This window comes from Nerophis lumbriciformis, linkage group LG07, assembly GCF_033978685.3.
Source record: "Nerophis lumbriciformis linkage group LG07, RoL_Nlum_v2.1, whole genome shotgun sequence".
Taxonomy (NCBI): Eukaryota; Metazoa; Chordata; class Actinopteri; order Syngnathiformes; family Syngnathidae; genus Nerophis; species Nerophis lumbriciformis.
Genome location: NC_084554.2, coordinates 46,265,331 through 46,292,434, shown reverse-complemented (window position 1 = coordinate 46,292,434; position 27,104 = coordinate 46,265,331). Strand labels below are relative to the sequence as shown.

The following is a 27,104-nucleotide window of genomic DNA, read 5'->3' as shown; positions in this document are numbered from 1 at the left end:
TTCTACTTATATTTTGGGGGGAGAATATTGCATATTATGCGTTTTTGCCATAAAAAACAGGGTTTTCTTTTACAAAAATGGCATAAAATAAAAAATAAATACAACTTTATATCGACAGATTAGGGAAATATTGCATACATTTTCTGTTTGCCATAAAATATATTTTATTTGACAAAAAGATCATAAAACATGAAATAAAACATATATCCGGCGGATAGATCTGAAGTTGATCTAGAGCAGGGGTGTCAAACTCAAATACAGAGTGGGCCAAAATTGAATACTGAACAAAGCCGCGGGCCGAGGTTGTACAAATTAACCTTTAACGTACTCTACGAGCTGTCCGCTTTTCATCCATTCTAACATTGTTCAGACCCAGTCACAAGATATGTGCGGCTTCTGTACACACACACGAGCGAATGCAACGTATACTTCATCAACAACAATACAGGTTACACTGAGGGTGCCAGTATAAAAAACTTTAATACTGTTAGAAATATACGCCACACTGTGAATCTACACCAAACAAGATAGACATCATCCGCACCGTAACACAATGGCCTAGTGGTTAGAGTGTCCGCCCTGAGATCGGTAGGTTGTGGGTTCAAACCTGTGATACCAAAGACTATAAAAATGGGACCCATTACTTCCCTGCTTGGCACTCAGCATCAAGGGTTGGAATTAGGGGTCAAATCACCAAAAATGATTCCCGGGCGCGGCACCGCAGCTGCCCACTGCTCCCCTCACATCCCAGGGGGTGATCAAGGGGATGAGTCAAATGCAGAGGACAAATTTCACCACACCTAGTGTGTGTGTGACAATCATTGGTACTTTAACTTTAATAAACACAACAGAACAAATACCCAGAATCCTTTGCAGCACTAACTCTTCCAGGACGCTACAAAATACGCCCCCGCTACCACCAAACCCCCCCACACACACACACACCTTGTAGCGTCCCGGAAGAGTTAGTGCTGCAAAGGGTTCTGGTTTGGTGTGGATTCACAGTGTGGCGTATATTTCTAACAGTGTTAAAGTTTTTTATTCGGCTACCCTCAGTGTAACCTGTATCGCTGTTGATGAAGTATGCGTTGCATTCCAATGTGTGTGTGTGTGCAGAAGCTGCACATGTTATGTGACTTGGCTGGCTGGCTGGCTGGATCGGCGGGCCAGCTTTAGTGTTAATTTGATATCGCCTCAAGGGCCAAGTGAAATTGCATGGCGGGCCAAATTTGGCCCGTGGGCCGGAATTTGACACTCATGATCTAGAGAGTTAAGCGTCAACAAAAAACTATCGTTATGAATTATTTACCTATTTGAGGCTCCAATTACTTCACATCAAATATACCTTGTTGAGGGGGATTTTGCATATTTTGTGTTTTTGCTATAAAAAAAAAACAAGTTTCTTTGGGGTAAAAAAAGGCATAAAACATTTTTATTTTTTTTACTTTACGGCAACGGACAGATGAAATTGATCCATAGATATTTAAGTGTTGAAAGTAAAAAAAATATTAATATATATAATATATATTAGGGGAGCCCTAATGGTTACAGTACAGTACAGTGGGTGTGGGTTAGTTTTTGACTCATCCCTAAGTTAATAAAGTTGGAGTTAAAGTTAAAGTTAAGTACCAATGATTGTCACTCACACACGAGGTGTGGCGAAATTATTCTCTGCATTTGACCCATCACCCTTGATCAGGAAGAATGGTAAATGTATTTATATAGCGTTTTACTATACCTGCGTGATACCTAAAGCGCTTTACATTATACCTCACATTCACACACTGATGGGGGAATCTGCCATGCGAGGCGCTAACCACGACCCATCAGGAGCAAGGGTGAAGCGTCTTGCCCAAGGACACTCTGGCCGTGACGAGGATGGCGGAAGCTGGATTCAAACCAATAACCCTCAAGTTGCTGGCACGGCCGCTCTACCATCCGAACCACGCCGCCCCATGCCTGACGAGGCCACTTTTGACCTGATTAGACCTGACAAGTCCGAAAGAGAAAGCGATGATTAGGGATGATGTTTGATAAGAAATTATCGAGTTTGCGCCCATTATCGAACCGATTCCTTATCGATTCGCTTATCGAATCCAGATAGGTTGTTGTATATGGAAAAAAACCACAATATTTGGTTTAACAAAAGCTCACTTTTATTTTATAAGAAATAAAATAAATTAAATATTGACTGTTGTTACCCATGGTATGGTATTTTTTTATTTTTTTTGTCATAAAAAGAATACAATCATGTGTGCTTACGGACTTATCCCTGCAGACTGTATTGATCTATATTGATATATAATGTAGGAACCAAAAATATTAATAACAGAAAGAAACAACCCTTTTGTGCAAATGAGTGTGAATGAGTATAAATGGGGGAGGGATGTTTTTTGGGTTGGTGCACTAATTGTAAGTGTATCTTGTGTTTTTTATGTTGATTTAATTTATTTAAAAAATATATATATATATATTTATATTTATATTTATATATATATATATGTATATGTATATATATATATATATATATATATATATATATATATATATATATATATATATATATATATATATATATATATATATATACATACAGGTAAAAGCCAGTAAATTAGAATATTTTGAAAAACTTGATTTATTTCAGTAATTGCATTCAAAAGGTGTAACTTGTAAATTATATTGATTCATTGCACACAGACTGATGCATTCAAATGTTTATTTCATTTAATTTTGATGATTTGAAGTGGCAACAAATGAAAATCCAAAATTCCATGTGTCACAAAATTAGAATATTACTTAAGGCTAATACAAAAAAGGGATTTTTAGAAATGTTGGCCAACTGAAAAGTATGAAAATGAAAAATATGAGCATGTACAATACTCAATACTTGGTTGGAGCTCCTTTTGCCTCAATTACTGCGTTAATGCGGCGTGGCATGGAGTCGATGAGTTTCTGGCACTGCTCAGGTGTTATGAGAGCCCAGGTTGCTCTGATAGTGGCCTTCAACTCTTCTGCGTTTTTGGGTCTGGCATTCTGCATCTTCCTTTTCACAATACCCCACAGATTTTCTATGGGGCTAAGGTCAGGGGAGTTGGCGGGCCAATTTAGAACAGAAATACCATGGTCCGTAAACCAGGCACGGGTAGATTTTGCGCTGTGTGCAGGCGCCAAGTCCTGTTGGAACTTGAAATCTCCATCTCCATAGAGCAGGTCAGCAGCAGGAAGCATGAAGTGCTCTAAAACTTGCTGGTAGACGGCTGCGTTGACCCTGGATCTCAGGAAACAGAGTGGACCGACACCAGCAGATGACATGGCACCCCAAACCATCACCCAACCATGCAAATTTTGCATTTCCTTTGGAAATCGAGGTCCCAGAGTCTGGAGGAAGACAGGAGAGGCACAGGATCCACGTTGCCTGAAGTCTAGTGTAAAGTTTCCACCATCAGTGATGGTTTGGGGTGCCATGTCATCTGCTGGTGTCGGTCCACTCTGTTTCCTGAGATCCAGGGTCAACGCAGCCGTCTACCAGCAAGTTTTAGAGCACTTCATGCTTCCTGCTGCTGACCTGCTCTATGGAGATGGAGATTTCAAGTTCCAACAGGACTTGGCGCCTGCACACAGCGCAAAATCTACCCGTGCCTGGTTTACGGACCATGGTATTTCTGTTCTAAATTGGCCCGCCAACTCCCCTGACCTTAGCCCCATAGAAAATCTGTGGGGTATTGTGAAAAGGAAGATGCAGAATGCCAGACCCAAAAACGCAGAAGAGTTGAAGGCCACTATCAGAGCAACCTGGGCTCTCATAACACCTGAGCAGTGCCAGAAACTCATCGACTCCATGCCACGCCGCATTAACGCAGTAATTGAGGCAAAAGGAGCTCCAACCAAGTATTGAGTATTGTACATGCTCATATTTTTCATTTTCATACTTTTCAGTTGGCCAACATTTCTAAAAATCCCTTTTTTGTATTAGCCTTAAGTAATATTCTAATTTTGTGACACACGGAATTTTGGATTTTCATTTGTTGCCACTTCAAATCATCAAAATTAAATGAAATAAACATTTGAATGCATCAGTCTGTGTGCAATGAATAAATATAATGTACAAGTTACACCTTTTGAATGCAATTACTGAAATAAATCAAGTTTTTCAAAATATTCTAATTTACTGGCTTTTACCTGTATATATATATATATGTATGTATGTGTGGGAAAAAATCACAAGACTACTTCATCTCTACAGGCCTGTTTCATGAGGGGTTCCCTCAATCATCAGGAGATTTTAATAGAAGCATTCACATACCATGGTTTATATAGGGCACAGAGGTCCCAAATGTGTTTGCTGAGTTCTGTAGTATTCCGGAATACTACAGAACTCAGCAAACACATTTGGGACCTCAAAGACAATAATGTTGAATATTCAATAACATGGCAAATTCTTGCATCCAGCACACCTTACAATAGTGGTAATAAAAGATGCAACCTATGCTTGAAAGAGAAACTGTTTATTATATACCGTCCAGACCTGTCATCCGTCAACAAGCGCAGCGAAATTGTATCAGCATGCCGTCACAGACGGAAACACCTCCTAGGTAACACATGAGCCAATCACCACGCCCCTACGCCAGCCTATACCTACCCACTCTGTGCCCTATATAAACCATGGTATGTGAATGCTTCTATTAAAATCTCCTAATGATTGAGGGAACCCCTCATGAAACAGGCCTGTAGAGATGAAGTAGTCTTGTGATTTTTTTCCCCACACATACATATATTGTGCTCTACCACGGTATCGAGCACTATTTTTTGGATAATCTTATTAAGACATATATATATATATATATATATATATATATATATATATATGTATATATGTGTATATATATATATATATATATATGTGTATATATATGTGTATATATATATATATATGTTTTATTATTTTATTTTTTTTCTTGTGCGGCCCGGTACCAATCGATCCACGGCCCGGTACCAATCGATCCGCGGCCCGGTGGTTGGGGACCACTGGTATAGGCTACAAGATACCCACTCTGTGCCCTATATAAACCATGGTATGTGAATGCTTCTATTAAAATCTCCTAATGATTGAGGGAACCCCTCATGAAACAGGCCTGTAGAGATGAAGTAGTCTTGTGATTTTTTTCCCACACATACATATATTGTGCTCTACCACGGTATCGAGCACTATTTTTTGGATAATCTTATTAAGACATATATATATATATATATATATATATATATATATATATATATATATATATATATATATATATATATATATATATATATATATATATATATATATATATATATATATATATATATATGCATATATATATATATATATATATATATATATATATATATATATATATGCATATATATATATATATATATATATATGTGTATATATATATATATTTGGTTTTTTTTCTTGTGCGGCCCGGTACCAATCGATCCACGGCCCGGTACCAATCGATCCGCGGCCCGGTGGTTGGGGACCACTGGTATAGGCTACAAGATAACGTTAATGTTATCAGACACATACAAAAAGGTTAACGTTAGCCACTGACTATGCTTAGGTAACGTTAGTCTAGCTAACATTACTGGAATCCTGGATTGACATACGAGGTAACGTTATTTTAGCCTAAAGGCTACGAGTGAGCAGATATGAAAATTAACCGGCAACAGCACTATCACTGGTTTTGGCGCTGCAGGTTGAAGAGTTGCGTGCTTTGTCGCTGCTTCTCCACGACACCTTTCTCTAACCTTCAGGTTATGTGCAGCCTGAACATGTTTCAACATGCTTGTTTTACTTCCCCCCCTTACATGAGAGCGAAGCCTGGCAATAATTGCAGATAGCCGTTTCCTCGTCGTATTTTTTTGTAAAATGAAGCCATGCCTTGAGGCGTTTTTTTCCGGTCCATTGTTGTTGCTGCTTTCTGTATCTGCCGCCTAATGACTGAGCTACGTCATTTCCTGGGACGTGCCACAGGGCATTTCCTATTAAAAAAACGGGATTCGAATAAAGAACCAACTCTTTTTCTTTGCTACAATGGCCTCGATAACGGGACCCGGTTCTTAAAAAGGGATTCGAGTCCATGGAATCGGTTCTTTTCTTATCGAACAATCGGGAGAACCGGTTTCGAACATCATCCCTAGCATGATACAGTATTAACTGCTCACAGATGCCACCTGGTGGTTATTTGAGCACACTGCAGCAGGATTCTCACAGAGATGAGGCAAAAATACAACCTTACCTACTGTATATAGTGTATTGTTTTGACAATTAAAAGTATCAAAATGGCCCTCATTACAAAAATGTCTTTTTAACCTCCTCGGTTAAACTCGCCGTCACGTGGCTCCATCACAATGGCGGCCCCATCCTGGTATTTTTTTGATATTTCCTTTCCGTCTGGGTTTGTTCTTTGCCATGTGTGCAGCAGAGGCCCCGCGGTGGGCAACAGTTGACGCTCAGACGACCCAAAGTGCACAAGTGCGGCGCCATAGGCCCCCGCCGACCGAGGGACCCGAGGTGTTTCCGAGGCCCTAATAGCATTTTGATGTTTAAGCACAGAGGGCGTGAGGCTGGGGAGGCGAGGAGGAGAGTCAGCAGAGGCCTGTCAGTGGACGAGCGGCACACTCGTGACAGATACACGCCGTGTTTTCTCATGTCACACTTGATTACATCGGGAAGGGAGCAGGGGCGGGGGGAGAGGAGCAGAACAAACTTGCATGTTTGGAAAAATCCTGGCCTGTTTTTGTCATTTCCTTGCCTCATGTCGCCCGTTTTATCATCAAAACTGGCCGGTAAAGCGTCTTCTGCCGCTAATAGCAGTTTTACTGAGAAATGTGATGACATCGTGCTGTGTTGCACAGGAACTTGCCTTTGTGCTGTACGTCCTCACATATCCCGAACATACGCATGTTTTAATGCCGATATGGCAGTATCCTTGAGTGTTTGCCAATACCAACATTGATCTGATGTGATATCAGCGTGTACACGTTGCATGAATTGGAAGTATTCGCTACTTTGTATTAGAAATGGCAACAGTGTAGGATTGATTGATTGAAACTTGTATTAGTAGATTGCACAGTACAGTATATATTCCGTACAATTGACCACTAAATGGTAACACCCCAATAAGTTTTTCAACTTGTTTAAGTCGGGGTCCACGTTAATCAATTCATGGTATTAGGGGTGTAATGGTACACAAAAATTTTGGTTCGGTACGTACCTCGGTTTAGAGGTCACGGTTCGGTTCATTTTCGGTACAGTAAGAAAACAACAAAATATAAATTTTTGGGTTATTTACCAAATTTGAAAAATCTTCCACCAAAAATATTTTTCTCAGTGGAATATTTAATGTGAAGTAATGGGAACCTTGGATAGGTCAATAATTAATAATAACATTGATTTTGATTCAATATTATGTTTTGAGCAATGACAGTTTAAAAGAAAAAAAAAACAGCATTGTTTTATTAGTCATCATTGCAACTTTTTCTAAATTACATTCAACCTTTAAGCTTTTTTATTTCACTTTTGTTATGTTTTTGTTTATTTTAATAGTATTTTTAGAATGTGCCGTGGGCCTTTAAAACATTAGCTATGGGCCGCAAATGGCCTCCGGGGCACACTTTTGACACCCCTGCTATATATAATAAAAAATTTAATCTGATAAATCTATGGATAAAAAGCAGAGCCTGGCGACGCATGCACGTTTATCATAACTCTCTCGCTCTCTCTGTCTTTGCCCCTCCCTCACCAATGCTGCTGCGCGCACAATTTGTTTTGTTTTTAACCCCTTCTTAGCCCTGAACGTACATTGAAAATACATGCAACCCTAACTCTAACATTTTGAGGCATTTAAGAAACTCCGCCCTGACAGCTACGCAAAAGAGGACATGTCCGGTGAAAAGAGGACGTATGGCCCGTTAGCTGCTAGCATGCCGTGTGTTGTGCCTCGGTGTGCATTGTTTACACAACGTGCGTTACGCTACTTATTATGTTCGGTACACCTCCGAACCAAACCGAACCCCCGTACCGAAACGGTTCAATACAAATACACGTACCGTTACACCCCTACATGGTATACATGTGCATGTACGAGCCAGTCTGCCCCACAACGAGAGGACGGAGAAAAAGAAGGAACTTATTATTATACTGCAACGTCGGATAGCAACGCGCAAAGCTCTACTGGTGAAACTTTACAATATATGGAGATATCCGCTGACATCACAAAAGGGGAAAATTCCAAACGGGTCAGTAGGCAGGAGTAGGAAAGAAGGCAAGATTATTTTATAAATATCGCCACAATGCCTCCGTGGTTTGATTTCACATTTTCGGGACTCATGCCGATCCCAAATACTAGGGCTGTGAATCTTTGGGCACCACACGATTCAATTAGATTCTTGGGAGTAATGATTCGATTCAGAATCGATTCTCAACTCAAAACGATTCTCGATTTAAAATCAATATTTTTTAATAAGATTTGGTGCCAGTTCTATGTTTAACTACATTCCTCTGTAGAATAGATAAACAGCTCTGATACATTTCTATATTAATTCAAAGAAAACTGGTTTTGTTTGATACATTTCTACCCAAACATTTAATAAAGTCAAATATAAAATAAGGACAGCAGATATGGGCATCTACATCAACAATATGATATGCCTGAGTGGCTGGCCAAAAAAAATATATATATATATATATATTTTTTTAATCTATGAAGAATCATTACAAATAAGAAATGCAATTTATTTGAAAAGCAATTTTTTACACCCCTACCAAATACACAATTTGGTTTTGCATAATAAGGGCCCCTTTAGCTATTTATTATTTTTTTAATCTTAAATTCTGGTTTCATAAGTGTATGTATCGTACCTGCTGATGTACAGTGCATCTGGAAAAGTATTGACAGCGCTTCACTTTTTCCACATTTTGTTATGTTACAGCTTTATTCCAAAATGGAATAAATTCCTTTTTTCATTAAAAATTTTACAAAAAAATCCCATAATGACAATGTAATTTATTTATTTAGCAAATTTTTTAAACATAAAAAACTAAATAAAAGAAAAATCACAGCTGTGAATACTTATTTACATGTTTTTTTTATTTATTTATACATTTGCAACATTTAAAAAAAAAACTTTTCACATTGTCATTATGGGGTAATGTCTGTAGAATTTTGAGGACAAAATGAATGTGTTCCATTTTGGAGTAAGGCTGTAACCTAACAAACTGTGGAAACGGTGAAGTGCTGTGAATACCTTCTAAATGGACTGACAAAATAAAAGATAGATACACGTCAAAACGCCAAAAATGTGTCTTTAATCGGACGTTGGAAAAAGTTTGGACACCCCTTTGTTGGAGGGTCCTGCCCTATTTATAGTTTAATCAAATAGGGGAAAAACCTAATCAATAAAAATGTGTTTTTAGCACTTAATCACAAATTTCTTAAAGGCGCTTTCACAAACCACGACATCATCCTCGGATCTGAACCCACATCGGGGCAAGAAACAGCTTTATTCCAAAATGGAATAAATTCATTTTTTTCATCAAAATTCTACAAAGAAAAATCCGATAATAACAATGTGATTTGTTTTTAATTTAAATTAAGCAAATGTTTTAATCATAAAAAACTAAAAATAAATCACAGCTGTGAATACATATTTACATGTATTTTTTTAGTAATAAATTTGCAACATTTAAAAAAAAACCTTTTCACATTGTCATCATGGGGGTATTGTCTGTAAAATTTTGAGGACAAAATGAATGTACTCCATTTTGGAGTAAGGCTGTAACCTAACAAAATGTGGAAACAGTAAAGTGCTGTGAATACTTTCTAGATGCACTGTAGTTCTGTTGTCGTTGGAAAAAAAAAAAAGATTGATGCATGTCAAAACGCCAAAAATGTATCTCTAATCGGATGTTGGGAAAAGTTTGGACACCCCTTTGTTAGAGGGTCCTGTCCTATTTATAGCTCAATCAAACAGGGGAAAAAACAAATCAATCAAAATGTGTTTGTGTAGCACTCAATCACAAATTTCTTAAAGACGCTTTCACAAACCATGACATCATCCTCGGATCTGAACCCACATTGGGGCAAGAAACAGCTGTATTCCAAAATGGAATACATTCATTTTTTCATCAAAATTCAACCAAAAAATCCCAAAATGACTATTTAATTATTTGTATTTTTTTTTATTTAGCTAATTTTTTATACATAAAAAAACCTACAAAAAAAATCACAGCTGTGAATACTTATTTACATTTTTTTTTCTATTGTTATAAATTTGCAACATTTAAAAAAATACTTTTCACATTGTCGTTATGGGGTATTGTCTGTAGAATTTTGAGGACAAAATGAATGTATTCCATTTTGGAGTAAAGCTGTAACGTAACATAATGTTGTGAATATTTCGTAGATGCACTGTCGTTCTGATGTCTTTGGAAAAAATAAGGTCGCTACACGTCAAAACGCCAAAAATGTATCTCTAATCAATTTTTTTTTTTAAACATAAAAAAACTGCGAAAAAAATCACAGCTGTAAATACGTATTTACATGCATTTGTTTTTTTTAATACATTTGCAACAATTAAAAAAAATAAAATACTTTTCACATTGTCATTATGTCTGTAGAACTTTGAGGACAAAATGAATGCATTCCATTTTGGAGTAAGGCTGTAACCTAACATGTGGAAACAGTGAAGTGCTGTGAATACTTTCGTTCTGTTGTCGTTGGAAAAAAAAAAAAGATAGATACATGTCAAAATGGCAAAAATTTATTAAGAACAGCTTTATTCAAAAATGGAATAAATTCATTTTTTTCATCAAAATTCTAAAAAAAAAATCCATAATGACAATGTGATTTATTAATTTTTTTAATTTTGCAAATTTTTTAAACATAAAAAACTAAACAAAAATCACAGCTGCGATTACTTATTTACATGTATTTTTTTATTTAAATAAAAATTTGCAACATTTAAAAAAAAACTTTTCACATTGTCATTATGGGGTATTGTCTGTAGAATTTTGAGGACAAAATGAATGTACTTCATTTTGGAGTAAGGCTGTAACCTAACATGTGGAAACAGTGAAGTGCTGTGAATACTTTCGTTCTGTTGTCGTTGGAAAAAAAAAAAAAAAGATCGATATACGTCAAAATGGCAAAAAGTGATCTCTAATCGCATGTTGGAAAAAGTTTGGACACCCCTTTGTTAGAGGGTCCTGTCCTATTTATAGTTCAATTAAACAGTGGGAAAAACAAATCAATCAAAATGTGTTTTTAGCACTTAATCACAAATTTCTAAAAGGTGCGTTCACAAACCACGACATCATCAAGATGCAACAAAAAAGTCAACCCCAGGGGAACAATGAGAAATCTTGGTAGGGACCGCAGATGTGGAGACCCCCCCTCTGGGTGACCGAGTGGGTACGGCTTTTTGCTTCTGCTTTTCTTGTGTCCTGCAGGCCGAAGGGAAAAAAAGCTCTATTATTTAAAATGAACAAACCCAGCTATTTCTCCATTTATTTGGAGTTTTCTGGCATCATGTGACCGCCAGACAGGTTGAGATAGCAGCCATTGTTTCCTCAGATGCCTTTTGTTTGATGCATCTTTGTGACCAAGCTCTTCGAGACTTACTCTGAGAACATATAACAAAAATCCCCCCGCTGTCCTTTCACGGAGAGAAATGTTTATCTCCTCCAACACGTGCAATCAGCACAAACGCTGTCATTTGGTGCCTCCTGCCAAGCTGCTGAGAGGAGAGTCACGGCGGCGTCAAATCGCCTGTTTAGTCGTGCCAACACCACTCCCAAATACTCTTTTCAGCCTGATTTAACACACTCTGATGGGACTGTCATTGACGGAAACACCATGATGATGTCGTCCGTTGAATTGCTCGTTAACACATCGCAGCGTCCAGACAGGCAAAAACATTTTTTCTTCATTACTTCTGCCTTTTCTCCAACTTTTTTTTTTCTCTCCGCCGCACCGATAAAAGGCAATCCTGCGATTATGGAGGGGGGGGGGGGGGGGAAGTGGATGACTTTCAGAAGCGGGTAGCCAATATCAATCACGGCCAATTTGAGGGCCACCAACATGAAATATGATTTCATAAGACAAATGCGGTGTCATTCTTAATGTGCTTAACCTTTACTGTCAATGAAAAAGTATTGATTCCCTCCCCCCTCCCATCATTTGATTTGAGAAAGTGTAATAATATATGGTGGGCGGCTTGCGATAAAAGAAGAGCGGTAACTGAATGAGCTCACGAGAGCCGAGCTGGATCGCTGCGAATCGACGAAAATGACCAATTGAAAAATGTTCCCCAGTATTAGCAGTCCAATTCCTTTCCTTCTTTCCTTATAGGGGTGTCCAAAGTTTGGCCCGCAACTCATTTCTTAAATTACCTGAAAATACCATTACTAAAAAAAAAACATTAAAAAGTGGAATAAAAGGGTAAACAGGTGAAATATAACGAGAAAAAGTTGCAATGTTGACACTAATAACACAAAGCTACTAGGGCTGTGAATCGATTCAATATCGATTCTTGGGGTCACGATTCGATTCAAAATCGATTTTTTTTTTTTCATTTCAACACGATTCTCGATTCAAAAACGATTTTTTTCCCGATTCAAAAGGATTCTCTATTCATTCAATACATAGGATTTCAGCAGGATCTACCACAGTCTGCTGACATGCAAGCAGAGTAGTAGATTTTTGTAAAAAGCTTTTATAATTGTAAAGGACAATGTTTTATCAACTGATTGCAATAATGTACATTTGTTTTAACTATTAAATGAACCAAAAATATGACTTATTTTATCTTTGTGTAAATATTGGACACAGTGTGTTGTCAAGCTTATGAGATGCGATGCAAGTGTAAGCCACTGTGACACTATTGTTCTTTTTTATAAATGTCTAATGATAATGTCAATGAGGGATTTTTAATCATTGCTATGTTGAAATTATAACTAATATTGATACTGTTGTTGATAATATTCATTTTTGTTTCGCTACTTTTGGTTTGTTCTGTGTCGTGTTTGTGTCTCCTCTCAATTGGTCTGTTTATTGCAGTTCTGAGTGTTGCTGGTTTGGGTTTGGTTTTGGAATTGGATTGCATTGTTATGGTATTGCTGTGTATTGTTTTGTTGGATTGATTAATTTAAAAAAAAAATACATCTATTTTTTTAAATAAATCGATTTTTTTTTTCAAATCGATTTTTTAAAAATGAGAATCGATTCTGAATCGCTCAACGTGAGAATCGCGATTCGAATTCGAATCGATTTTTTCCCACACCCCTAAAAGCTACCATGCAGGCTTTTTAAAAAAAACAAATTTTTTTAACTTTCATTACTCAAAACATAATAATGAATCAAAATCAATGTTGTTATGAAATATTGACAAATAGCTAATTACTTCACATCAAATATTCCACTTTAAAATATTGCATAATTATTGGATATTTAGTGTGTTCAGCATAAAAAAGTAAGTTTTGTATGACACAAAGAGCATAAGACCAACAAGAAAAAAATGATAAAAATGTTTGATCGACGGATCGATCTGAATTTGATCTCAAGATTTACCGTATTTTTCGGACTATAAGTCACAGTTTTTTTCATAGTTTGGCCGGGGGTGCGACGTATATTCAGGAGCGACTTATGTGTGAAATTATTAAAGGGGAACATTATCAAAATTTCAGAATGGTTAAAACCATTAAAAATCAGTTCCCAGTGGCTTATTATATTTTTCGAATTTTTTTTCAAAATTTTACCCATCACGCAATATCCCTAAAAAAAGCTTCAAAGTGCCTGATTTTAACCATCGTTATATACACCCGTCCATTTTCCTGTGACGAAAAACATTATAAAAACGTTTAATCGACAAATAGATCTGAAGTTAATGTAGAGATTTAAGCGTTGAAAGTACTAAAAAACAAAACTAATAATGTCTAACTTATTTTCAAACTTTTATGAGTGGGCCCTTTTGGATCTCTGAGAATTTTAGTGGGATTTTTTTTTTTGATTGTCTTTGCACAAAAAATAATAAATCAAAATCAATGCTGTTATGAAATATTGACCTTTTAAGACTTTCATTTCTTCACATCAATTATTCTCCTTTGAAATATTTGAGGGGGCTAAATATTGAATATTTTATGGTATATATTACAAAAAAGGACATAAAACAAACAAAAATATATATAAAAACGTATAACCTCCTCTCTGAGCTGCCACCTTAACGTGGTAGAGGAGTTTGCGTGTCCCAATGATCCTAGGAGCTATGTTGTCCGGGGGCTTTATGACCCCTGGTAGGGTCTCCCAAGACAAACTGGTCCTAGGTGAGGGATCAGACAAAGAGCAGCTCGAAGACCTCTATGAAGAAAACAAGCAAGGAACCCAGATTTCCCTTGCCCGGACGCGGGTCACCGGGGCCCCCCTCTGGAGCCAGGCCCGGAGGTGGGGCACGATGGCGAGCGCCTGGTGGCCGGGCCTGTCCCCATGGGGCCCGACTGGGCACAGCCCGAAGAGGCAACGTGGGTCCCCCCTCCAATGGGCTCACCGCCCATAGCAGGGGTCATAGAGGTCGGGTGCGATGTGAGCTGGGCGGCAGCCGAGGGCAGGGCACTTGGCGGTCCGATCCTCGGCTACAGAAGCTAGCTCTTGGGACGTGGAACGTCACCTCGCTGGGGGGGAAGGAGCCTGAGCTAGTGCGCGAGGTGGAGAAGTTCCGGCTAGATATAGTCGGACTCACTTCGACGCACAGCAAGGGCTCTGGAACCAGTTCTCTCGAGAGGGGCTGGACTCTCTTCCACTCTGGCGTTGCCGGCAGTGAGAGGCGACGGGCTGGGGTGGCAATTCTTGTTGCCCCCCGGCTCAGAGCCTGTACGTTGGAGTTCAACCCGGTGGACGAGAGGGTAGCTTCCCTCCGCCTTCGGGTGGGGGAACGGGTCCTGACTGTGGTTTGCGCTTACGCGCCAAACCGCAGCTCAGAGTACCCACCCTTTTTGGATTCACTCGAGGGAGTACTTGAGAGTGCTCCCCCGGGTGATTCCCTCGTTCTACTGGGGGACTTCAATGCTCATGTTGGCAGCGACAGTGAAACCTGGAGAGGCGTGATTGGGAAGAATGGCTGCCCGGATCTGAACCCGAGCGGTGTTATGTTATTGGACTTTTGTGCCCGTCACAGATTGTCCATAACGAACACCATGTTCAAACATAAGGGTGTCCATATGTGCACTTGGCACCAGGACACCCTAGGCCGCAGTTCCATGATCGACTTTGTAGTTGTGTCATCGGATTTGCGGCCTCATGTTTTGGACACTCGGGTGAAGAGAGGGGCGGAGCTTTCTACCGATCACCACCTGGTGGTGAGTTGGCTGCGATGGTGGGGGAGGATGCCGGACAGACCTGGCAGGCCCAAACGCATTGTGAGGGTTTGCTGGGAACGTCTGGCAGAGTCTCCTGTCAGAGAGAGTTTCAATTCTCACCTCCGGAAGAACTTTGAACATGTCACGAGGGAGGTGCTGGACATTGAGTCCGAATGGACCATGTTCCGCGCCTCTATTGTCGAGGCGGCTGATTGGAGCTGTGGCCGCAAGGTAGTTGGTGCTTGTCGTGGCGGTAATCCTAGAACCCGTTGGTGGACACCGGCGGTGAGGGATGCCGTCAAGCTGAAGAAGGAGTCCTATCGGGTTCTTTTGGCTCATAGGACTCCTGAGGCAGCGGACAAGTACCGACAGGCCAAGCGGTGTGCGGTTTCAGCGGTCGCAGAGGCAAAAACTCGGACATGGGAGGAGTTCGGTGAGGCCATGGAAAACGACTTCCGGACGGCTTCGAAGCAATTCTGGACCACCATCCGCCGCCTCAGGAAGGGGAAGCAGTGCACTATCAACACCGTGTATGGCGAGGATGGTGTTCTGCTGACCTCGACTGCGGATGTTGTGGATCGGTGGAGGGAATACTTCGAAGACCTCCTCAATCCCACCAACACGTCTTCCTATGAGGAAGCAGTGTCTGGGGAGTCTGTGGTGGGTTCTCCTATTTCTGGGGCTGAGGTTGCTGAGGTAGTTAAAAAGCTCCTCGGTGGCAAGGCCCCGGGGGTAGATGAGATCCGCCCGGAGTACCTTAAGGCTCTGGATGCTGTGGGGCTGTCTTGGTTGACAAGACTCTGCAGCATCGCGTGGACATCGGGGGCGGTGCCACTGGATTGGCAGACCGGGGTGGTCATTCCTCTCTTTAAGAAGGGGAACCGGAGGGTGTGTTCTAACTATCGTGGGATCACACTCCTCAGCCTTCCCGGTAAGGTCTATTCAGGTGTACTGGAGAGGAGGCTACGCCGGATAGTCGAACCTCGGATTCAGGAGGAACAGTGTGGTTTTCGTCCTGGTCGTGGAACTGTGGACCAGCTCTATACTCTCCGCAGGGTCCTTGAGGGTGCATGGGAGTTTGCCCAACCAGTCTACATGTGTTTTGTAGACTTGGAGAAGGCATTCGACCGTGTCCCTCGGGAAGTCCTGTGGGGAGTGCTCAGAGAATACAGGGTATCGGACTGTCTGATTGTGGCAGTCCGCTCCCTGTATGATCAGTGCCAGAGCCTGGTCCGCATTGCCGGTAGTAAGTCGGACACGTTTCCAGTGAGGGTTGGACTCCGCCAAGGCTGCCCTTTGTCACCGATTCTGTTCATAACTTTTATGGACAGAATTTCTAGGCGCAGTCAAGGCGTTGAGGGGATCTGGTTTGGTGGCTGCAGGATTAGGTCTCTGCTTTTTGCAGATGATGTGGTCCTGATGGCTTCATCTGGCCAGGATATTCAGCTCTCACTGGATCGGTTCGCAGCTGAGTGTGAAGCGACTGGGATGAGAATCAGCACCTCCAAGTCCGAGTCCATGGTTCTCGCCCGGAAAAGGGTGGAGTGCCATCTCCGGGTTGGGGAGGAGATCTTGCCCCAAGTGGAGGAGTTCAAGTACCTCGGAGTCTTGTTCACGAGTGAGGGAAGAGTGGATCGTGAGATCGACAGGCGGATCGGTGCGGCGTCTTCAGTAATGCGGACGCTGTATCGATCCGTTGTGGTGAAGAAGGAGCTGAGCCGGAAGGCAAAGCTCTCAATTTACCGGTCGATCTACGTTCCCATCCTCACCTATGGTTATGAGCTTTGGGTTATGACCGAAAGGACAAGATCACGGGTACAAGCGGCCGAAATGAGTTTCCTCCGCCGGGTGGCGGGGCTCTCCCTTAGAGATAGGGTGAGAAGCTCTGCCATCCGGGAGGAGCTCAAAGTAAAGCCGCTGCTCCTCCACATCGAGAGGAGCCAGATGAGGTGGTTCGGGCATCTGGTTAGGATGCCACCCGAACGCCTCCCTAGGGAGGTGTTTAGGGCACGTCCGACCGGTAGGAGGCCGCGGGGAAGACCCAGGACACGTTGGGAAGACTATGTCTCTCGGCTGGCCTGGGAACGCCTCGGGGTCCCACAGGAAGAGCTGGACGAAGTGGCTGGGGAGAGGGAAGTCTGGGCTTCCCTGCTTAGGCTGCTGCCCCCGCGACCCGACCTCGGATAAGCGGAAGAAGATGGATGGATGGATGGAAAACGTATAACTTAGAAATAATTTTTGGGGGAAATATTGCATATTTTGTGTGTTTGCCATAAAAGAGCATATGACAAAAAGAGCATAAAACAAACAAGAAAAACATTGTAAAAATGTTTAATCGACAAATAGATCTGAAGTTGATCTAGAGATTTAAGCATTGAAAGTTAGAAAATTAAAATAATTAATAATGTATAATTAATTTAAAAACTTTTATGAGTGGGGGGGCGGCCCTTTTGGATCACTGAGAATTTTAGTGGGATTGTTTTTTTAATTGTCAAAAAATAATTAATCAAAATCAACGTTGTTATGAAATATTGACCATTATTCCCCTTTGAAATATTTGAGGGGGCAAAATTTTGCATGTTTTGTGTGTTTACCATAAAAAAACTAATTTGATCTTACAAAAAAGGACATAAAACAAACAAAAAATATTATTTTATAAACGTATATTGGGCGGATAGATCTGAAGTTGATCTGGAGATTTAATAACTTACTTAACTTGTTTTTACGCTTTTACAAGCCCTTTTTGGATCCCTGAGAATTTAAGTGGGATTTTTTTTTACTGTCTTTGCTCAATAAAAAAATAATGAATCAAAATCACTGTTGCTATGAAAACTTGACCTATTGAAGGTCCCAATTACCGTATTTTTCGGACTATAAGTCGCAGTTTTTTTCATAGTTTGGCTGGGGGTGCGACTTATACTCAGGAGCGACTTATGTGTGAAATTATTAACACATTACTGTAAAATATCAAATAATATTATTTAGCTCATTCACGTTAGAGACTAGACGTATAAGATTTCATGGGATTTAGCGATTAGGAGTGACAGATTGTTTGGTAAACGTATAGCATGTTCTATATGTTATAGTTATTTGAATGACTCTTACCATAATATGTTACGTTAACATACCAGTTGGTTATTTATGCCTCATATAACGTACACTTATTCAGCCTGTTGTTCACTATTCTTTATTTATTTTAAATTGCCTTTCAAATGTCTATTCTTGGTGTTGGGTTTTATCAAATAAATTTCCCCAAAAAATGCAACTTCTACTCCAGTGCGACTTATATATGTTTTTTCCTTCTTTATTATGCATTTTTGGCCGGTGCGACTTATACTCCAGAGTGACTTATACTCCGAAAAATACGGTACTTCAGATCAAATATTCCACTTTGGATTTTTGGGGGGGGAAATATTGCATATTTTGTGTTTGCTGTAAAAAAAAAACTGGGTTTTTTTTTTAACAAAAAGAGCATTAAACAAACAAAAAAACTTTATATTAACAGATAGATCTGAAGTTGATCTAAAGAGTTACTAAAAATCGAATATGACCTTTTTTTTCAATATTTTATGACTTAGACCCTTCTGGGTCCCCTGGACCAATCTTGAAGGGAGCCCTAAAGGTTAAAAAAATTTATATATTGTATTGGTTTGGAAAATGAAAAGTGGTCAAAATGGCCCCAGCATGCTTTGATGTTTCAGCCCTCAGTGGACAAAGTTTGGACCCCCCTGCCACAGAGTAAATGGGAAGTCTCCTGTCTCCTTGTGCTCTGTCATCTACTGAGTCAACATAATAAGACGTTGCTCTGCTGCACCGCAACCAAATCAGCCTTCTAATACGTGCTGAGCTTGATTTATGTGGCTAACCTCGCCTACGGAGTGGAGCAGCCTGAGCCAAAACCCGACGAATCCATTAGCTCATTTGAACCCCGACTTTAATAGTAAAAAGTACGACACTGGTGGGATGCTCGCTGACCACACCGTTTTCTTACATTGCGAGTGTGGCATGCTGAAGGCAGCGGAGCCCCGTGGGCCGGAAGAAGCACTTAGAGTGCTAAAATGGTCACTTATTCACAGCTTTCCTCGCCAGCCCTGAACCTCCCACTGGATTCAGGAACAAACACAGTTCAATTGTAATGTCCTGAATCCGCAAACATTGACGTAAGATATGTTTTCTCCCAGCAGTTGAACCCTCTGGCCAGCCAGGCGGCAGTCGCTGCAGCCGCCGCCATGGGGTCCATCGCCGGCTCTCAGGTGTTTGGCAACGCCCTGTCAAACCTGCAAGGAACCTCCGGACAGCTGGTGACCAACGCACAAGGACAGGTGAGCGCCCACGATCATAAAACGCTTTGATGTTTTTCTCCAACTTTTCCTCATTTTCCTGGGAATTTTTCTCAACACATTTCCACTACAATTACCTGAGTACCATATTTTTCGGACTATAAGTCGCTCCGGAGTATAAGTCGCACCGGCCGAAAATGCATAAAAAAGAAGGGAAAAAACATATATAAGTCGCACTGGAGTATAAGTCGCATTTTTTGGGGAAATGTATTTGATAAAAGCCAACACCAAGAATAGACATTTGAAAGGCAATTTAGAATAAATAAAGAATAGTGAACAACAGGCTGAATAAGTGTACGTTATATGAGGCATGAATAACCAACTGAGAACGTGCCTGGTATGTTAAAGGGGAACATTATCACCAGACCTATGTAAGCGTCAATATATACCTTGATGTTGCAGAAAAAAAGACCATATCTTTTTTTAACCGATTTCCGAACTCTAAATGGGTGAATTTTGGCGAATTAAACGCCTTTCTATTATTCGCTCTCGGAGCGATGTCGTCACAACGTGACGTCAAATCGGGAAGCAATCCGCCATTTTCTCAAACACATTACAAACACCGAGTCAAATCGGCTCTGTTATTTTCCGTTTTTTCGACTGTTTTCCGTACCTTGGAGACATCATGCCTCGTCGGTGTGTTGTCGGAGGGTGTAACAACACGAACAGGGACGGATTCAAGTTGCACCAGTGGCCCAAAGATGCGAATGTGGCAAGAAATTGGACTTTTGTTCCGCACACTTTACCGACGAAAGCTATGCTACGACAGAGATGGCAAGAATGTGTGGATATCCTGCGACACTCAAAGCAGATGCATTTCCAACTGGACTGGACAGATCAGCTTTCAGGAAAAGAGAGCGGATGAGGGTATGTCTACAGAATATATTAATTGATGAAAATTGGGCTGTCTGCACTCTCAAAGTGCATGTTGTTGCCAAATGTATTTCATATGCTGTAAACCTAGTTCATAGTTGTTAGTTTCCTTTAATGCCAAACAAACACATACCAATCGTTGGTTAGAAGGCGATCGCCGAATTCGTCCTCGCTTTCTCCCGTGTCGCTGGCTGTCGTGTTGTTTCCGTCGGTTTCGCTTGCATACGGTTCAAACCGATATGGCTCAATAGCTTCAGTTTCTTCTTCAATTTCGTTTTCGCTACCTGCCTCCACACTACAATCATCCGTTTCAATACATTCGTAATCTGTTGAATCGCTTAAGCCGCTGAAATCCGAGTCTGAATCCGAGCTAATGTCGCTATATCTTGCTGTTCTATGCGCCATGTTTGTTTGTGTTGGCTTCACTATGTGACGTCACAGGAAAATGGACGGGTGTTTATAACGATGGTTAAAATCAGGCACTTTGAAGCTTTTTTTAGGGATATTGCGGGATGGGTAAAATTTTGAAAAAAACTTCGAAAAATAAAATAAGCCACCGGGAACTGATTTTTAATGGTTTTAACCATTCTGAAATTGTGATAATGTTCCCCTTTAACGTAGCATATTATGGTAAGAGTCATTCAAATAACTATAACATATAGAACATGCTATACGTTTACCAAACAATCTGTCACTCCTAATCGCTAAATCCCATGAAATCTTATACGTCTAGTCTCTTACGTGAATGAGCTAAATAATATTATTTGATATTTTACGCTAATGTGTTAATAATTTCACACATAAGTCGCTCCTGAGTATAAGTCGCACCCCCGGCCAAACTATGAAAAAAAAACTGCGACTTATAGTCCGAAAAATACGGTATTAAAGATATTTCCCTCAAGTCCAAATGTTCCCAGAAATAATAGCTTTAGGGCGATTTATGGCTCTTTGAAAGGAGCCGTTAAAAGACTGGCTCGTTAATATAATTTTGTTTTTAAACTTTTTTTTTTATATCTGTCAAGGAAGCTATCACTAGTATCAGTTATAACAGTGGTCCCCAACCACCGGGCCGCAGCCTGGTACCGGTCCGCACAAGAAATAAATAAATAAAATGTTTAATTTTTTTTATTAAATCAACATAAAAAACACAATATATACATTATATATCGATATAGATCAATACAGTCTGCAGGGATACAGTCCGTAAGCACACTTTGTTGACAAAGTGGTGACCCTCTCCCCATCCTTGTTTGTGAATGACTGAGCATTTCATGGAATCTACTTTTATACCCAATCATGGCACCCACCTGTTCCCAATTAGCCTGTTCACCTGTGGGATGTTCCAAATAAGTGTTTGATTAGCATTCCTCAACTTTATCAGTATTTATTGCCACCTTTCCCAACTTCTTTGTCACGTGTTGCTGGCATCAAATTCTAAAGTTAATGATTATTTGCACACAAAAAAAAGGTTTATCAGTTTGAACATCAAATATGTTGTCTTTGTAGCATATTCAACTGAATATGGGTTGAAAATGATTTGCAAATCATTGTATTCCGTTTATTTATCTAACACAATTTCCCAACTCATATGGAAACAGGGTTTGTACGTTTGAGCGTTTTTTTAGTACATTATTTTGTTGACATTGAAAATGTTAACATTACCGTTGGATTTTACGTGAATCGATGCCTGGTAGGACCGGCCGGATTCGGTTTGTGCCAAAAAAGTACCACATCGGGTACCCACCCTAACTGGTATGAACTTGTTTATTCCGTTTTTACGACATTTCTTACAAAATGGAACGAAAAGACAACTTTTGTAAATGCATTTGCAGAGGAAGAGCATGTACCACGCCCCGTATGATTGGATGGAATTGCGCTTGTGGAAACACAAACCACACACATTACCAGGAATTATTTTAGCCCAGTAAAGAGGTTCTAGGAAATGTTCATGGACATGTTGTCGGAAGTGTATCTACAAACCCCGTTTCCATATGAGTTAGGAAATTGTGTTAGATGTAAATATAAACGAAATACAATGATTTGCAAATCATTTTCAACCCATATTCAGTTGAATATGCTACAAAGACAACATATTTGATGTTCAAACTGATAAAAAAATGTTTTTTTGCAAATAATCATTAACTTTAGAATTTGATGCCAACATGTGACAAAGAAGTTGGGAAAGGTGGCAATAAATACTGATAAAGTTGAGGAATGCTCATCAAACACTTATTTGGAACATCCCACAGGTGAACAGGCAAATTTGGAACAGGTGGGTGCCATGATTGGGTATAAAAGTAGATTCCATGAAATGCTCAGTCGTTCACAAACAAGGATGGGGCGAGGGTCACCACTTTGTCTACAAATGTGTGAGCAAATTGTTGAACAGTTTAAGAAAAACCTTTCTCAACCAGCTATTGCAAGGAATTTAGGGATTTCACCATCTATGCTCGGTAATATCATCAAAGGGTTCAGAGAATCTGGAGAAATCACTGCACGTAAGCAGCTAAGCCCGTGACCTTCGATCCCTCAGGCTGTACTGCATCAACAAGCGACATCAGTGTGTAAAGGATATCACCACATGGGCTCCTTAACACTTCAGAAACCCACTGTCAGTAACTACAGTTGGTCGCTACATCTGTAAGTGCAAGTTAAAACTCTCCTATGCAAGGCGAAAACCGTTTATCAACAACACCCAGAAACGCCGTCGGCTTCGCTGGGCCTGAGCTCATCTAAGATGGACTGATACAAAGTGGAAAAGTGTTCTGTGGTCTGACGAGTCCACATTTCAAATTGTTTTTGGAAACTGTGGACGTCGTGTCCTCCGGACCAAAGAGGAAAAGAACCATCCGGATTGTTATAGGCGCAAAGTTGAAAAGCCAGCATCTGTGATGGTATGGGGGTGTATTAGTGCCCAAGACATGGGTATCTTACACATCTGTGAAGGCACCATTAATGCTGAAAGGTACATACAGGTTTTGGAGCAACATATGTTGCCATCCAAGCAACGTTACCATGGACGCCCCTGCTTATTTCAGCAAGACAATGCCAAACCACGTGTTACATCAACGTGGCTTCATAGTAAAAGAGTGCGGGTACTAGACTGGCCTGCCTGTAGTCCAGACCTGTCTTCCATTGAAAATGTGTGGCGCATTATGAAGCCTAAAATACCACAACGGAGACCCCCGGACTGTTGAACAACTTAAGCTGTACATCAAGCAAGAATGGGAAAGAATTCCACCTGAGAAGCTTAAAAAATGTGTCTCCTCAGTTCCCAAATGTTTACTGAGTGTTGTTAAAAGGAAAGGCCATGTAACACAGTGGTGAACATGCCCTTTCCCAACTACTTTGGCACGTGTTGCAGCCATGAAATTCTAAGTTAATTATTGTTTGCAAAAAAAAAAAAGTTTATGGGCTTGAACATCAAATATGTTGTCTTTGTAGTACATTCAATTGAATATGGGTTGAAAAGGATTTGCAAATCATTGTATTCCGTTTATATTTACATGTAACATAATTTCCCAACTCATATGGAAACGGGGTTTGTATTTGTAGCCTTTGGACCGCTCTACTGAGTGTCATTCTCGTTCCTCGCAGATTTCCTGGGTTTGCACTGTGTGGTAGCCACCCGGCCATATATTAGGGTTTTTTTTTTAGGAATAAACAAAGCCCGTCTTCCCCTCATCCGCATGCGCCCGTCGCGACAAAACGCTGACCTTGTCATATTTAAAGGGTGGCTGCAGGATTGTTCCATCAGTAGCCAGAGGCTTGAATGATGATGCTTGTCATTGCCAGGCCCCATCTAATGAATCATCGTATTGCAGGTGCACACCGCACACAGTCAAGGAAAATGTATGGACATTGTGTGTGTGTGTGTGTGTGTGTGTGTGTGTGTGTGTGTGTGTGTGTGTGTGTGTGTGTGTGTGTGTGTGTGTGTGCGTGTGTGTGTGTTCATGCCAGTGCACACACTTTCATCCTGCTAACACGTGGACTGGCCTCAATATGTTGTTGTTTTTAAGTGTATGAAAAGACCGTTCCAAATAGAAGGAATGACACTTGAAAGTCTCCATGCTATCACTGCGACCGGGCGCCATTGTCCGTGGCGCTTGATGCTAAATGTCGATAATGAGACAGTATGGACTTTGGTGGCTGCCGAGGCGCCTGCAGCGCTGGGGACAGATCAGTGTGGATGTGGACTTGATGCGATGCACTGTGCTTTTGTAGTGTCTGGGCTGCTGACACTCCCTGACACAATCAGGTCACGGAGACGGTCAAAGCCCAGGGCTACAGCCTTTGCTCCCCACCTCATTATTCCATGGCATTATTCCGACGGAGGCCTCTGAAACATGCACTGTCCTATCACAGCACAGCACCCCCCCTTCTCAAAAATAAAGATCATACAATCTTTCTTTCTTTTTTTTTATTCTTCTAACCTGTCCTGTCCAGCCACGTGGGCAAATAATGTTAGTCATCGAGATGACAGATTTACTTTAAAAAAGAGAAGTGCAGGATACTTCTCTTGTTGCATTATTTTTATTGCATTATTGCATAGGGTTGTACCGGTATACCGGTATTATTATAGTACCGCAAACCAATGAATCATATTCGGTACTATACCGCCTCTGAAAAGTTCCGGTACAAAAAGTACTTTTTTGGCATTACAACATTTTGTTTCATTTTTAAAAAATGTATATTATTAGGGATGTCCGATAATATCAGACTGCCGATATTATCGGCCGATAAATACTTTAAAGGGGAACATTATCACAATTTCAGAAGGGTTAAAACCATTAAAAATCAGTTCCCAGTGGCTTATTTTATTTTTCTAAGTTTTTTTCAAAATTTTACCCATCACGCAATATCCCTAAAAAAAAGCTTCAAAGTGCCTGATTTTAACCATCGTTATATACACCCGTCCATTTTCCTGTGACGTCACACAGTGATGCCAATACAAACAAACATGGCGGATAGAACAGCAAGCTATAGCGACATTAGCTCGGATCCAGACTCGGATTTCAGAGGCTTAACACTGTCTGATAAGATAATTACTAACAACTATGAACTAGGTTTACAGCATATGAAATACATTTGGCAACATGCACTTTGAGAGTGCAGACAGCCCATTTCAGGCGCGCTAAGAACATATATTTTTCCACGATTTCAGCACTCAGGTTAACCATACCTAAATAGACACAAAATACTGCATTACACAAGACTGCCCGAATGTACTCGAATGATTGAAAAAAATTTATGTTTTTAAGCTAAATTATTGGTAAACACAGTTTATGTATAATAATTTACGTAAAACCGCGAGTAATGAATAAAGTTTTCATCAATTAATATATTCTGTAGACATACCCTCATCCGCTCTCTTTTCCTGAAAGCTGATCTGTCCAGTTTTGGAGTTGATGTCAGCAGGCCAGGGAAGCTAGGGTCAATATTCTTCTCTTGATCATCTTCGGTGGCATAAGGGACGGTGTGAGCCAAGACATCTAGGGGGTTTAGCTTGCTCGTCTGTGGGAACAAACTCCCGCCATTGCTTGCCGTGCTACCGAGGTCCTTTGTCCCTGAATTGCTCACACACTCCGGCAGATTCAATGGGGGTCTGGCGGTAGATTTCTTTGACTTTATCGTTGGAAATGCATCTGCTTTGAGTGTCGCAGGATATCCACACATTCTTGCCATCTCTGTCGTAGCATAGCTTTCGTCGGTAAAGTGTGCGGAACAAACGACTGACAATTTCGTCGGCTTTCCCCACAGCCTCGTATTTTGAACAAATTTCGTCCAATTTCTTGCCACTTTCGCATCTTTGGGCCACTGGTGCAACTTGAATCCGTCCCTGTTCGTGTTGTTACACCCTCCGACAACACACCGACGAAAGTGAGAAAATGGCGGATTGCTTCCCGATGTGACGTCACGTTGTGACGCTCCAAAAGCGAATAATAGAAAGGCGTTTAATTCGCCAAAATTCACCCATTTAGAGTTCGGAAATCGGTTAAAAAAATATATGGTCTTTTTTCTGCAACATCAAGGTATATATTGACGCTTACATAGGTCTGGTGATAATGTTCCCCTTTTAAAGTCGGGGTTCAAATGAGCTAATGGATTCGTCGGGTTTTGGCTCAGGCTGGTCCACTCCGTAGGCGAGGTAAATCAAGCTCAGCACGTATTAGAAGGCTGATTTGGTTGCGGTGCAGCAGAGCAACATCTTATTATGTTGACTCAGTTGATGACAGAGCACAAGGAGACAGGAGACTTCCCATTATCGTTATCGGTTTCAAAATTATCGGTATCGGTTTCAAAAAGTAAAATGTATGACTTTTTAAAACGCCGCTGTGTACACGGACGTAGGGAGAAGTACCGAGCGCCAATAAACCTTGAAGGCACTGCCTTTGCGTGTCAGCCCAGTCACATAATATCTACGGCTTTTGACACAATCACAAGTGAATGCAAAGCGTACTTGGTCAACAGCCATACAGGTCACACTGAGGATGGCC

General features: G+C 40.6%; 1 protein-coding gene across 5 annotated transcripts in view; it reads left to right on the top strand.

The window, feature by feature from the left end:
* pou6f2 (POU class 6 homeobox 2) overlaps positions 1–27,104 on the top strand; it is a 251,247-nt gene that overhangs the window by 178,081 nt on the left and 46,062 nt on the right. For 3 of the 5 annotated variants that reach the window (XM_061965059.1, XM_061965057.1, XM_061965055.1), the window contains one exon: positions 19,576–19,716. In XM_061965059.1, coding sequence (XP_061821043.1) covers positions 19,576–19,716 — 141 coding nt within the window. The remainder of the gene's footprint in view (positions 1–19,575; positions 19,717–27,104) is intronic. The other 2 variants (XM_061965060.1, XM_061965056.1) reach the window with 1 other exon arrangement.